Raw genomic sequence first — 12,434 nt, forward strand, 5'->3', positions numbered from 1 at the left:
CCTTTAATTCCGCAGCCTTCTGGCCCTCGATCTTTTTTATTTTCTCGTTCTCCATCAACGACTTCTGCAGATCGTACTCGAGCCCGGCGATCCTCGTTTCGGCAATGTGCTTCTGCATCACGAACTCGTCTATCTCCTTCAACAGCGTGTCCGTTCCCTTCGTGGCCATGTCGAATCTGATCTTCAACACCTCGTACTCCTCTCTGTGCCCCTGCAAATCGGATTCCATTTCCGCGCATCGCGCTTTCGACTCCTGCAAAACAATTATCCCTCGCGGATGAATAAAATATCCCGAAAAACAAAGTGAAACAAGCTTCTCTCTTCGATCGAGAGAAACGGACAAACACGATGAAATTTACCTCGCAATCCTTCGTCAGTCGACTCACCGTCGCCCTCTGCTCCTCCAAGTCTTTCACCAGCCTCTCGTTCTCACCCTGGTACTCCGCCAACTCGGCCTTCAATCTCTCGAGCTCCCTCCACGATCCGATCTCTTCCTTCTCGCCCCAACTCTGCCCCTTCTCGTCCTCCGTCCTACGTTCTACCTCTTCCGAATTTTCTAAATGCAAATTCGCCATCGCGCGATCCGCCACGTCGTCGAGCCTCGAGTCCTCGAGCTCTTCCTCGTCCGCGACGCTTATTCTAGAAATAATCTTCGCCCGAGCCTCCTCCGTCACGCTTTGCGTATTAAATTCGTGTTCAGGTACTTCGATGCTATTCGCAAGCCTATCGCACGGAACATCGTTCGTCTGTCGACGACCAGAGTCCTGAATCTCCACCGAATCACAGACATTCGTAAACCTCTGTCGTTCGTCGTCCCTGTCGAGTCCTCTGAACTTCGCCATTGCCTCTAGCCTCTCTACCCTCGACCGAAGCTTCCTGTCCTCTTCCTGTCGAACATCCCTCTGTCCGTACTGACAGGTGTCCCAGCCATCGGTAAACAGGTTCTCCAGTCTGTCGATCCTGGCCTCCATTCTTCGTCTCTTCTGCTCGTCCTCGTAGTCTCTGTCGTCCTCGATCGTCAGTCTCTTCTTCAGAGCATCGTCCAGTGTTTCCGTGGAGACTGCTCGTCTTCTGAGTTCCTTCTCTTTCGCTAATTCCACGTACAGTGCCTCCAAGTGCGCGAGAGTGGCGGTGTGCGCAGAAGCCAGCTGCTGGTTGGCCATCGCTAGCTGCGAGATTACTTTCGACAGCTCCATGGCCTCTTGGTGCTGCTGAGAGAACGAAGGGCCGTGCCCCTCGGCCGTCTGCCAACCTGTCATCTGCGCCGCGTACGTCAACTGCAATATAAATAAATGGACTAATTTCAGAGGGGCTAATTGAACCGACCCGATCGACGATCGGAATTCTGGTTCAAGGAATGGTTACGCGAGCCGGCTTGCTTTCTTTGCATTGCGCTCCGGCATCTTTGCGTCACTGCGTTACGTCGGTTTCAGGCGCCGAAGGTACAGAGAGGATGAGAAAAATCGGGAATTGTGAGACCTCGTGGGACGCTTTGATCCGAATCGTGTTTTCGGGGTCTGTTGACGCGCTTGGATCGACCAGTGTGGACTTTGCACTTGCGTCACGAATATTGCACGCCATTCGCTGTATTTCATTCAGTTCGGCTGTCACTGTCGTCTTATATACTCTTGGCTATTTATTAATATTTGCAAACCCACGAATTTAGAATACTTTACCAGAAACAAAATTCTCTTCTTTATTTTAACGGGACTAATAACGAGGTACATGTGACTAGAAGGAACACTGTAGACGCTGAGAGGTTATACACGAGTGCAGGATGAGTGTAAATCAAACTAGCAGACAATTTAGGAGAGTTCGAATTGCTGACAATAACATCCAATAATACTCCAATATTTAATACCTAATAAAACAAATAAAAATGGAGAAGATTAAAGAAAACACGGAATTATATCGACAAGAAGATCCAAAGAGCAACGAATACCCAATTTGCCTCATAAGTCACTCATAATCCACTCGTATCACCTCGAAATCAAACGAATAGACATTTTAGGAGAGTTCGAATTGCGGAGTATTCTCTTTATTTTAACGGGTCGAATAACGATGGAAATGTGGATAGAAGGAACACTGCAGACGCTAAGAGGTTACACACGAGTGCAGGGTGAGTGTAAATCAAACTAGCAGACATTTCGGGAGAATTTAAATTGTTGCCAATAATATTAAATAACACTCCAATATTTAATAGCGAATAAAGAAAATAAAAATTGTGAAAGATTAAGGAAAACACGGAATTATGTCCACAAGAAGATCCAAAGGGCAACGAATACCCAAACCACTTATAATCCACTCGTATCTCCTCGCAGCTTACCAAGTTTCGTTCCACCGACTATCCACGAAGGAAAGGAGCAACAGATTCTACGACGTGCAAGAACTCACGGGGAAACAGTAGCAGTGGTTGCCAAAAAGATCGCGATGCGCTTGCTCAGCCTCTCTTCAGTCTGACTAGAATCCTGAAGCGTCTCGGGGTTCGCGTATCCATGCAATGGCAACACGAAGGACCGACTGTTGTAACGATCGATCGTCGTGGAGCTTTCGCGAAGCTCGATCCACGTCGAACGATCCACGAGAGTGCACTGGCACTAGGGACCGTGCGTTCCTCGAAGAAGCTCGAGACCCGGGGCACGTGATCGCGATCGATGGCTGCGAACTCGCCTCGCCACGGTGGCCGTGACTCAGCGTGTTCTCCCGAAATCGCCAAGAGTTTGGATTCCGGCCAGATTTTCCGCGGGACAAAAGAGCTAGCCACGGAAAATTTTCATCTGCGTCGCCACGCTTATCGAACAAAAGATGTTCCCCTGCGCCCTGAGTCGCTCCATCGTCTGGGCCCCGTGGAACACGCGCAGGAGTAGTTTCCAGGAAGGCGAAACGGACTCGCGATTACGGTTTTATCAGTGCTTTTAATAGACGGTGATGCAAGAAGTATTATTGTATACCGATCATCTCTTTTCGCCACCGAGTAATGGGATTCCGAGAGATCTGTCGGGTCTCTGCTTGAGTCATACAGGAGAGATTTATGCGCCTCCGTGAGTAAGGATGGAGACACTTGTAGGACTTGTCAAAAAATTGGTGGAGATTTTGAGAATTGTGACTTGGTTTGGTATCTTAGACTGTGATTGATTTAGATGAACTCCTGATCGTTGCTATTAGGTTCCCTGCTTCCATTAATTTCTGATTATTTAGTTAACCAGGTTGAGAATTTGAATATGCTACTCGGAGCCTCGTATTCAATTTATCGCATAACTGTTGTACTGTAATGCTCTATTATAACGTCCTTCGTCTATATTTTAAGGTAGCTCTAGATCGTTGCTATAGCCATTAGTGAAATTGTCATTGGGTTCTCTGTTTTACTTATTTGTTACAGGTTAGTGTCACAGGAACCTAGATATCTAGTATTCCGATAGTCTTTTCAGATTGAGTCTAGATTTTGGGTATTCTACGAGTCAGTATGTACCAATATACCTTCTTCTGTCTCCAAAATAAATTCTTCAAATTCTCACCTAACGAGGTCTGTCTACTCGTTGTCATAAGATCTGGAGATAAAGGAATCTTCATTGTCACCGCATTCCTTGCTCTCGGATCTGCATGTTCCTCCCGATTCAGCCCCGATACAAACAGAATTCTTTCCCATTATTTACGGTCTTGTTTACGTTCTACTTTCTACCATACAATATCCGTGTGACAATCCGGGAATTCCAGTGCAGCGAATACTCGACGAGTATATTCACGATTCACTCGGACGAGGGTATATTTTCGCGAGTCGATCGACTGCACAGTCGAGCAACCGCAGAGCTCGGAACAAAGAGAGGCAGAGCTTACCAAAGTTTCTCGGCGAGGGGGTCGCAAGTTCGACAAACTCGGCGCTGATGGTCTTTGACTCCACCATTCTTCGCCAGTGAAGGTCGCGTAAGGACTCGGACCCTGCAACGGAATTGAAATAAAATGCGAGATACGAAACGGCGCGTTTTCACGCGGCTGGCCGTCTCGGCCAAGCTACCGAGACGCAACGATAAATATTCGTTTTATATTTAACCTGCGATCGAGGTTCTTCACCCACGTCGAACGCGCTGGTCCTCGTCCTTTGTCGTATATTTTCGTTCGCGTATTCCGGACAGCAGGATTCCTCTGTCCCGTAGGCGAACGTCTCCTCGCCCCGGCCCCTCCATGGGGCCGACGGCGACGCTGCGCCGTTACTACTGCCAGCCGCGCCCATGCTCCGCTTATTCCACTGGACACGCTAATCTCCTCGTCCACGTCGCCGGAAGATCGGTTGCTCTCACTCGAAACGATCGGGGTAAGGTATCTGGAACGATTTTTATAATTTCAGAATATTTCCTCATATTTTTTGGATGATAACGAGTAACTATGGTTTGTGAATTTGATTTAAATATATTTGGGACGAAGAATATCTATTTCGGGGGAAAGAGAGCTAGTATCGTAAAATAGAATTTTATTTAAATTTTCCAATCTTTTCCAACGATGTTAGGTGTCAAAATTCTATTGGAAGATCATGATGTCAATCGTTAGTAAGAGTTTTTGATAGTTAAAGAGCGACGACTATCGAAAGTTGTAAATTAAAGAATTAAAAAATTTCTAGATCATCTTGGAAATTCTTTTTGGTTTTTCTTTCTACGTTTTCAAAAATTCTGCTAAACGAAATTCTAGACTTTCGCGAAGGCAGGTCTCCATCGTCGAGTCTAAACTCAGCCTCTGGAGTCTATTTATCGAGTCTACGATGCTCCACCTTTTATTATTAGAATTTTTCAACGTCCCCCCTCTCCACTTTCGAGATCTCCAAGCTTTCGCGAAATTCGAGCCGTGGTACCTCGCGAAATCGCGAAGCTTCGTATATACTTCGTGCATGCTTCGTTAACTACCCCCCTTTGGCCCTCAATTTCCAGCGTTATCAATTTACGAAAGGAAACTACAATACCGAGACCAGCTATTTCTATGTTCCTGCAATACTTAAAGTCTCGATTACCCCCCGTGGAACTTGTTAGATGTTGTTGAAAAAAGTGCGAGCGGGTCAGCTGGTATTTTTAGAAGACAGATCGGTCTGGATCTTTTATTTTAAAATTCTGCATTAATCTGAACCGGCGAGAAGACTGGCGACGAGTGAAAGGGTCGAGCCGGTTGAGCAAGAGGCAAACGGCAGTTTGTTGTTTCGTACGGAAACAAATCGCGCTCGGAGACGTTTCGACGTTCGAAATTCCTCCTATCCCGCCTGCCTGAGATCAAAGGTAGCACTTTTACTGCAGGGAATCCTCGAAGAAGCTTTATGACTCGCGTGCCGTCGAGTCTCTCCGCGCAATACGAGGCGCGATGTAAATATGCTTAAATATAACTCGATCGAGAACGGCCGCGCATTTCCTCTCAGGAACGAACGAAAACAAAGAACCAGCCGTCTGAATCGGATTCCTCGTGGCTCGAGACGTTGAGCAAGTTTAACCAGAAGACCACGACGGAGCCTGGACCCACTCCGAGACTACCACGAGAGAGGAGAGTAGGGTGGAAATACGCACGAGACCGTCCGACAGGAACGATGGATCGAGTTAGACGACGATAACGGATCACTGACACGGTGATAATCGAACCGAGCTTTCGACACGAGCGATCAACGTCGCTGAGACATAAGATCGGCCGAAAGAAACGCGAACACGAGTCTGCCCGATGCCGTAAATACATCATAAATAGATGTACCGAGCGGAAAAAAATCCAAATTTAGACGCGTAAGAGCGCCACGACGCGCCGCTTCGAATCTATCGTCGTATAATTTGAAAACGTCTGCAACGTTTCGTGGATCGTAGTTACGTGCGAGACGCGTCACGAATGCGGGAGTTGCGTGAAAACCGGGCGAAATTGCGAAACTTTGCAACGGAATCGCGACGTCCACGCGATCGGGGAGGACGATGGACGCGGTAGATGGCGACACTGAGGGGAGGATCTCTCGCGATGGAGGAGCCGACGATCGTGCAAGCGACTGGACTCACCGGTGGTCATCCGAATCGTGGATAGTTCGCAGGGTTCGATTTCCTTAGGGTCAACGGCGACACTTGACTAACGTTGCCGCTTGCGGCCAGCGACTCACTTCTCTAAAAATACCGTTTCGAAAGACCGCGTGCGCGAGGACGTCCGAGCGCTCGCCTCGGATCTCGCGCATGCGCGCTCGCCACTTCCGTGTGATCTAGAAAGCCGGTACTCCGGCTCGGTAAACTTCCTGGATCGCTGCGGTGATCGGTTTTTGGACAATTGGTCCCCGTTGATTATGATAATAAATTATTTAAATATGATAATAAATACAACACATTCTCTCTGCGAAGTAGTGGCTGTTGAAAAGAATTACGCCATTTCGTAAATGACACGTTCTTTTATTTTGATTTTCTATAATCGGGATGAAATTATAAAAAGTGCATGGAAAATTGAATTTTCATTGCGATTGGCTGTTAGAAAGGATTCCGCGATTTCTTAAACGACAAGTGCTTTTATTTTGGTTTTCTATATGTCGAGGTGAAATTGTAAAAAGAGCATGGGAAATTTTCTTGGCTGCATGAGCGAAATTCTTTTGAGACGAACGGACATAACCTTTTCTTATCCTTTATCGCGAGTGAAATAATAAATTAATTGCTAAATAATAGATCGTAAAACTACGATAACTAAATTCTTTTGGACGGAATTTATAATAAACGCATGTTACTGCATCCTTAACAAAATTTAATTGCATCGTTTCGGTCTCCATATCGAGTTTCCAATAACGCGATATAAAATATTTATTTATTTATTTATTTATTTATCTTAAGTATAAGGGTAACAATCCTTTGATAACAAGAAAAATAATAATATAGTACAGAGTCATCTGGAGTTGTTATTGGCCAATAAAAGATACAATATACTATGCTTAAAATGAGTGGATGAACAGAAAATATTTATGGATTGGAAGAAACGGTTAACATTAATAAAAATTCTGTTGAAACAGTTGTAGTGACCGTAAAGGTACCTGTTTGAAAAAATATAACTCGACTCACACGTATCGGTAAAATCTCGTTGAAAGAATCAATTAATTCTCAAATCGCATCGAGTATACGAGTTATTCGCGACCAAAGAACGATTTATTTCCCCGAATTTGCATCATTCGTTGTAACGAGGGAACAACTGCGATGATCGTTTAGAAGCGTAAACGCGAGAAAGTGGAGAATTATGCCAGAGAAAACTGCGTAGGAGCTGCGCGATGGAAAACACAGGAAATGCTTATCGGCGTAAGCTCGATGGTTGGTTTGGCGAATTTCCTGACGTCGTAAATTCGCGAGAAGCCCCATGACGCCTTCGGAAGACGCGAGGGAGAAGCTTGAAGCCACGAAAACTCGCGCGACCTAACAATAGCGCCGCTCCTACTCTATATTTAGTCAGTTTTCCGAACGCTTCGACGCAGCGGTACACGTGCTCGCGAGCAGAAGCATCTTGACTTCCTCCGCGGCGACACCTTCCTGTCACCATGGCGCCATAGTAAATAAAGGAATCGATAAGCCACCTATTTTATTCCCCGACCAATTGGACCCGTTCCGTCCGCGATCCGAACGCGGACATTATAACCTCGGTGTCACAAAATGGACGACAGTTGCCTCTCTAGAGACGCAGTCATCTTGGCTAGATTCGCGCAACTTTTGTCTCCTCTACGCGTCGGAATAAGCCACCAAACTTAAAAATAATTCGGGGACACTGCACCGTAAAATTGCAATCTGAAATGTGACGATTTCCAAGGCCACGTGAGGCCCCGACGATGTAAGTGATAAGCAGCATTGTTCCAACGAATTTATTGAAGCTTCGGTATAATACAAGAAGAGGTTAGGTGTAAGAACGATTATGGAAATGATCAGTCTTTCGTTATTTACATCGCTTCCTCGATAGCGCCAGCCAAGCGATTGCTCCGAGGAGAATTGAAACAACGAGATTTCGCAAGAGGGGACTTGTTTTTCAGTTGTCCGTTTAATCGTGTGCGTTAATACCTGCAACACGTATTTGCGGCGGTGATTCATATCGAGCATTTGTTTTCTTATAATAGAGAAGTAATCGAAGCCTTTTCTTTTGTGTATCGAGGCACATTCGTCGGAGGATTATTTTAGCACTTCGTCACCACGTGACACGTAATGCTTGAAATCTCGAATTCGACGGTACAACGCGTAAAAGAAGTAAAGGAAAATTCTGAAATTTGAAATCTGAGATGTAAAAATAGAGATTACTTGATGACAGAGAATTTCGCGTTTCTGCCCTTGATCAGAATCGCGGATAGGGCACCCTTGATCGGTTCTACGGTACTGCAATTTGGTTCCGCGTAGTTGTCGATCATCCGATAGATGTCATCGGACACCTCCAAGTCGCATTCGCATTGCAGCGCCCAATCTCGAAGAAAAATCGAACAAAATCAACAAAATCGAAACTTTCGATCTATCCATAGACATCGATCTCGTTACCTACCATTCGAGTTATCGTTATCGAATCCCTTATTCTCGCAATGTGCCTTGGCCGCGTTCAAATGCCAATCGCAGCAACACTTGGAGCAGTTCACGGTTGCCGAGGAATACTCCGCCATTTTCTTGTCATAGATGCCGCTTTTCGCGTCTTCTGGCTTGTCCTCGACACAGTTTGGCTGTTCGATATTACAGGTGACTCTGTATATAGTATCTTCTCGTTGGTTTGTTGTGCCCGTGGCCTCTTTCGTTACGTAACCACCGCTGGAATTATTAAACAACGTTCTGGGGAATTTGCGATCTCTAGTGCAGCCCTTGCCTTACCGATGGTTCTCACGACTCTCCCTCACTTCTATCGACGTTAACGAAACCTTCTTTTGGAACTGAACTTCTTCCTCCTCTACCGACATCGTGATCTCCAAATTTTTCTCGTCCTCGTTCGTATTTATCTCCGCTTTCATCGAATAATCTGCGTCTTCCTCCCAATCTTTGCCCACTCTGTTATTTTCTCGGAAGGAACTCTGTTTGCGAAAATCATCCTTTTAACGAGCCATTTTACGCTCTTTCTCGTAATTTCTCGTTCGCAGAATCAGCTTTACCGATACTCGAGGAATATTTTCCACTTCGTTCGAGTTCGTTTCTTCGTTCTTCTCTTTCATCGCAGAGGGTCGATTCGACATGGAGACTTCCAGAATTGGAACAGACTTGTCACCCGACTCGTCTCGCGTCGGTGGTAGATTCTTCCGTTTCACTTCCTGCACGATGATCTGCATCGAGAGTAATCGTTATTTTCGCACTTGTATCACCGTGATACTTTAATATTAAAATCTTCCACTGGGTGAAGCCTAAAGTGATTCGTTACTCGAGCTGGTTTACGGTTTAATCCCGTGTAAAACGTACAGCTGACGGAGCTAATAGCATGGCAAAGTGTTGTTATTAATATTTGAAAGAACGAAGAAAAATTGGATATGGAGTTGATACCTCTCTTCCTGCTTTATCCATGATCTTCACAGTCCCAGTGAGGTTCAAGCATTTGAACATATCCGCGACGAACGTCTCGTAAGCTTGCAATCTTTTGTTCGAAGCTGCTCTTGCCATTTTTTCGCTCCTCACAGCCGCCTCTGTCAGCTCCAAATCGCGAGTCAACCGGTTCACTCTCGCTGCTAACTGCTCATTGTGCAACAGCAGAAACTGTACCTGATATCGTTTAAACTTGAATTTTAACTCAAATTCAGGAATCGAAATTTCAATTCCAAGTGGTAGCAAACTGTATTAGATAAAGCTTCACACGTTAAACGCCACGCCGGTCCCTAGGAACTTTCCGTTCAGGCCTCGCTCGTCCCTAGGGACTTTTCGTTCAGACCTCGCCGATCACTAGGAACTTTCCATTCAGGCCTCGCTCGTCCCTAGGGACTTTCCGTTCTGGTCTCGCCGGTCCCTAGGGACCTTCCGTTCAGGCCTCGCCGGTCCCTAGGAAGTTTTCATTCAGGCCTCGCCGGTCCCTAGGAACTTTCCGTTCAGACCTCGCCGGTCCATACGGCCCGGGAGGGCCCCGCATGGCGACTAACTATGGCGTGAATGAAACGGCTCGTAAAACCGGCGTGGCATTTAACGCGTTAATCAACCTAAATCTCTGTTTCACTCCAATACTCCAAATTGTAATCATCTTTTCTCTTTTCATTACAGTATCGATTAATTTTAGTAGTTGCAGCACCTAATCACGATTCAAAGTCGAATTATCGTATATAAATATAACATATGAAGTAAATTAAAATGAAATAGGATAAAATGATAAGATAGAATGAAAATAGGGAATAGAAAGAGTCGAAACAAAGCCATTTTACCTTATTCGTCGTGAACGATGCCGATTTCGAACAAAATCGACATGTTCTCTGACGCTGATCCGCGAATGCCCGACTGACACGATAGGATTGGATATTGTCGATGGATTTACTAGATCCGATCGCTTTTCCCACGTTACTGGACGGCGACATGATCGAAGGTAGACGAACGTTGTTGACAACATCACGCTGAAAAATTCCGTTCGATTCTTAGCTGCTACGGGATACATTTTCAGGGACCAACAAGAAATTGCAGATACCCTGTTACAGGCTGAACTTACCCCTGGTGTACTCGAGTTTCGAACGATCGGGTGAAAATTCGGCGCCAGGATGAAACGGAAATAGGAGCTGGTCCCGAGGATCTCTATCTCTCTGCTCACGTAAACGAATTGATAATCGACGTTTGGTAATGCCTGTTCGGAGTTTTGAATAAGGGTAGAAGGAAATGGAAAATGGATAAAATTATCATTAGATAGAAATACAAGATAATATAGTAAATTTTAATAAATTCTAATAACTTAATCAAGACTTACACTTCGGCAATGATAATTTGGAAATATAAATAAATTCTTAATTTTTAAAGTTCAAGACGAATTGCTAGATAAATTTATATATTTGTATATTATGTAATTTAAATATTAATAAGATAAATTTATATATTATGTAATTTAATAACCTCTTTATGAAAGGTGTGTAAAAATATGATGCTACGAGTGGACAGCAACAACGACTTAGGTGACAGGACAATGTATTCGAAGGTAAGATATTGCTGTAGGTTGGTCCATCCTCTTGGAAAAATTCCGATCCAATCACGCGTTGACGTGTGCACCTGGAAAATTGAATTATCGATGATAATGTACAACACAAGGAGAAATTAGTTATCGTGTAGGAGATCGATAAGGTTTCACTCACTCTATCTTGTATCGTGTATCGCACAACTATGTCCTCGTCGGTTCTGTATTTCGTTTTTAATGCCTCGAATTGAACTCCATTCATGTACTGACAGTGAAACGTGCCACGTGCACAGCAATACATTTTCATGGATATTTATGACACAAAGACGAAGCCAAAGAAGATATCGAGAGATCGTTTTGAAAACAGTTGAATTCACAGTACATTGTATTTCGTAAGAGGTGATCAAACTATCATTGAAATAGCAAAATTTAGAAACAGAGGAATAGCGAAACCGTTAATTCATGTCACTTGAAAATAATAAAAAACATAGTTTAATATATATTCATTGATAGAAACGTAATTTTATATCTTCGAAAAAATGAATTTTTATAAAATAAAAAAGATTAGTTGTATGTGTAATTTTTAATTAAACAAAGCAAACCACGTGGATGAAAGTAGACAGGGAGAACGCGGATGTCGAGAAATTGAACAACAGATTCATAGGAGAACCATATGTGTGTGATCAGGACTTTGGCCAAAAACGAAGTCGATTTCAGAGACACTTGAAAGTTTGATAAACTGGTTAAAATTTTACCAACTACTGGTACGACATTTTTATTTTACTATCTTTTATTTATATAAAATTTTCTACGTTTTATTTTTTGGAGCCAATCGATTGGGGGTGTCAGAGACTCATATAACGATTGAAATGAATAATTACGATTATTCGTAAAATAATATAATTAAAATAATATAAATATTATATGTAAGTTTATAAATTCGTGGAATTTGTTAAATAACGAGAACTCTAGCTTATTTTAGGATGGGTGAGGGGTATGGGGTATAGGGGATCCCTTTGGTTATTATCAATTTTACCCACTATTCGCTTTTTTAACTTTAAAAAGTTGTTTTAAACACTTGTATATTAAAAACTATTGTTACAAGGAAGTAAATGGCTTATTCTATATGAAGAAATAATTGTATATATGTAAATTACTGTACATATTGTTATTGCGAGTTAGAAGGACAATGTATTTGCAGTAAACTATGTAATAACTATTATAAAAGGTTCACGAATCTTTGAAAAATCGGTTGAGCTCGTGACTTTCCGCTTGACCTCGTCAAGGATATCGTCGGTTCATATAGGCACTTGGCGGTCACAGGACATGTCATTTGCTCTTCGGCCGTCATAACGCGTACATCTAAACTTAAGCCGTCTAAA

General features: G+C 43.8%; 2 protein-coding genes across 2 annotated transcripts in view; both read right to left on the reverse strand.

Annotated features, from left to right (window-relative positions):
- The window catches only part of LOC108549592 (protein FAM184A), a 16,899-nt gene extending 10,806 nt beyond the window's left edge, over positions 1-6,093 (reverse strand). The window contains exons 1-5 of the mRNA XM_017903064.1: positions 6,006-6,093; positions 4,049-4,318; positions 3,835-3,936; positions 360-1,277; positions 2-253 (exon numbers count right to left, since the gene is read on the reverse strand). Coding sequence (XP_017758553.1) covers positions 2-253; positions 360-1,277; positions 3,835-3,936; positions 4,049-4,228 — 1,452 coding nt within the window. The 5' untranslated portion in view covers positions 4,229-4,318; positions 6,006-6,093. The remainder of the gene's footprint in view (position 1; positions 254-359; positions 1,278-3,834; positions 3,937-4,048; positions 4,319-6,005) is intronic.
- Positions 6,094-7,411: 1,318 nt separating this feature from the next.
- Positions 7,412-11,353, reverse strand: LOC108549595 (uncharacterized). Its single transcript, XM_017903065.1, has 9 exons — positions 11,231-11,353; positions 10,600-10,731; positions 10,322-10,507; positions 9,459-9,674; positions 9,077-9,244; positions 8,802-8,998; positions 8,485-8,741; positions 8,250-8,409; positions 7,412-7,496 (listed from the first exon to the last, which is right to left on the reverse strand). The coding sequence occupies exons 1-9, from the start codon at positions 11,351-11,353 to the stop codon at positions 7,412-7,414; spliced, it is 1,524 nt and encodes a 507-aa protein (XP_017758554.1).
- Between the last annotated feature and the right edge of the window lie 1,081 nt (positions 11,354-12,434).

The sequence above is a fragment of the Eufriesea mexicana genome, unplaced genomic scaffold (assembly GCF_001483705.2).
Source record: "Eufriesea mexicana isolate 0111107269 unplaced genomic scaffold, ASM148370v2 scaffold2119, whole genome shotgun sequence".
In the NCBI taxonomy this organism is placed as follows: Eukaryota; Metazoa; Arthropoda; class Insecta; order Hymenoptera; family Apidae; genus Eufriesea; species Eufriesea mexicana.

Bases quoted from the DNA above. Each gene is read 5' to 3' on its own strand.
- LOC108549595 (XM_017903065.1), bottom strand. From the start codon at position 11,353: ATGTATTGCTGTGCACGTGGCACGTTTCACTGTCAGTACATGAATGGA. The intron at 8,742-8,801 runs GTAAGGCAAGGG...TAATAATTCCAG, and splicing joins GAGAGTCGTGAGAACCATCG to CGGTGGTTACGTAACGAAAG. The intron at 7,497-8,249 runs GTAATCTCTATT...CCATGGTGACAG, and splicing joins GCGAAATTCTCTGTCATCAA to GAAGGTGTCGCCGCGGAGGA.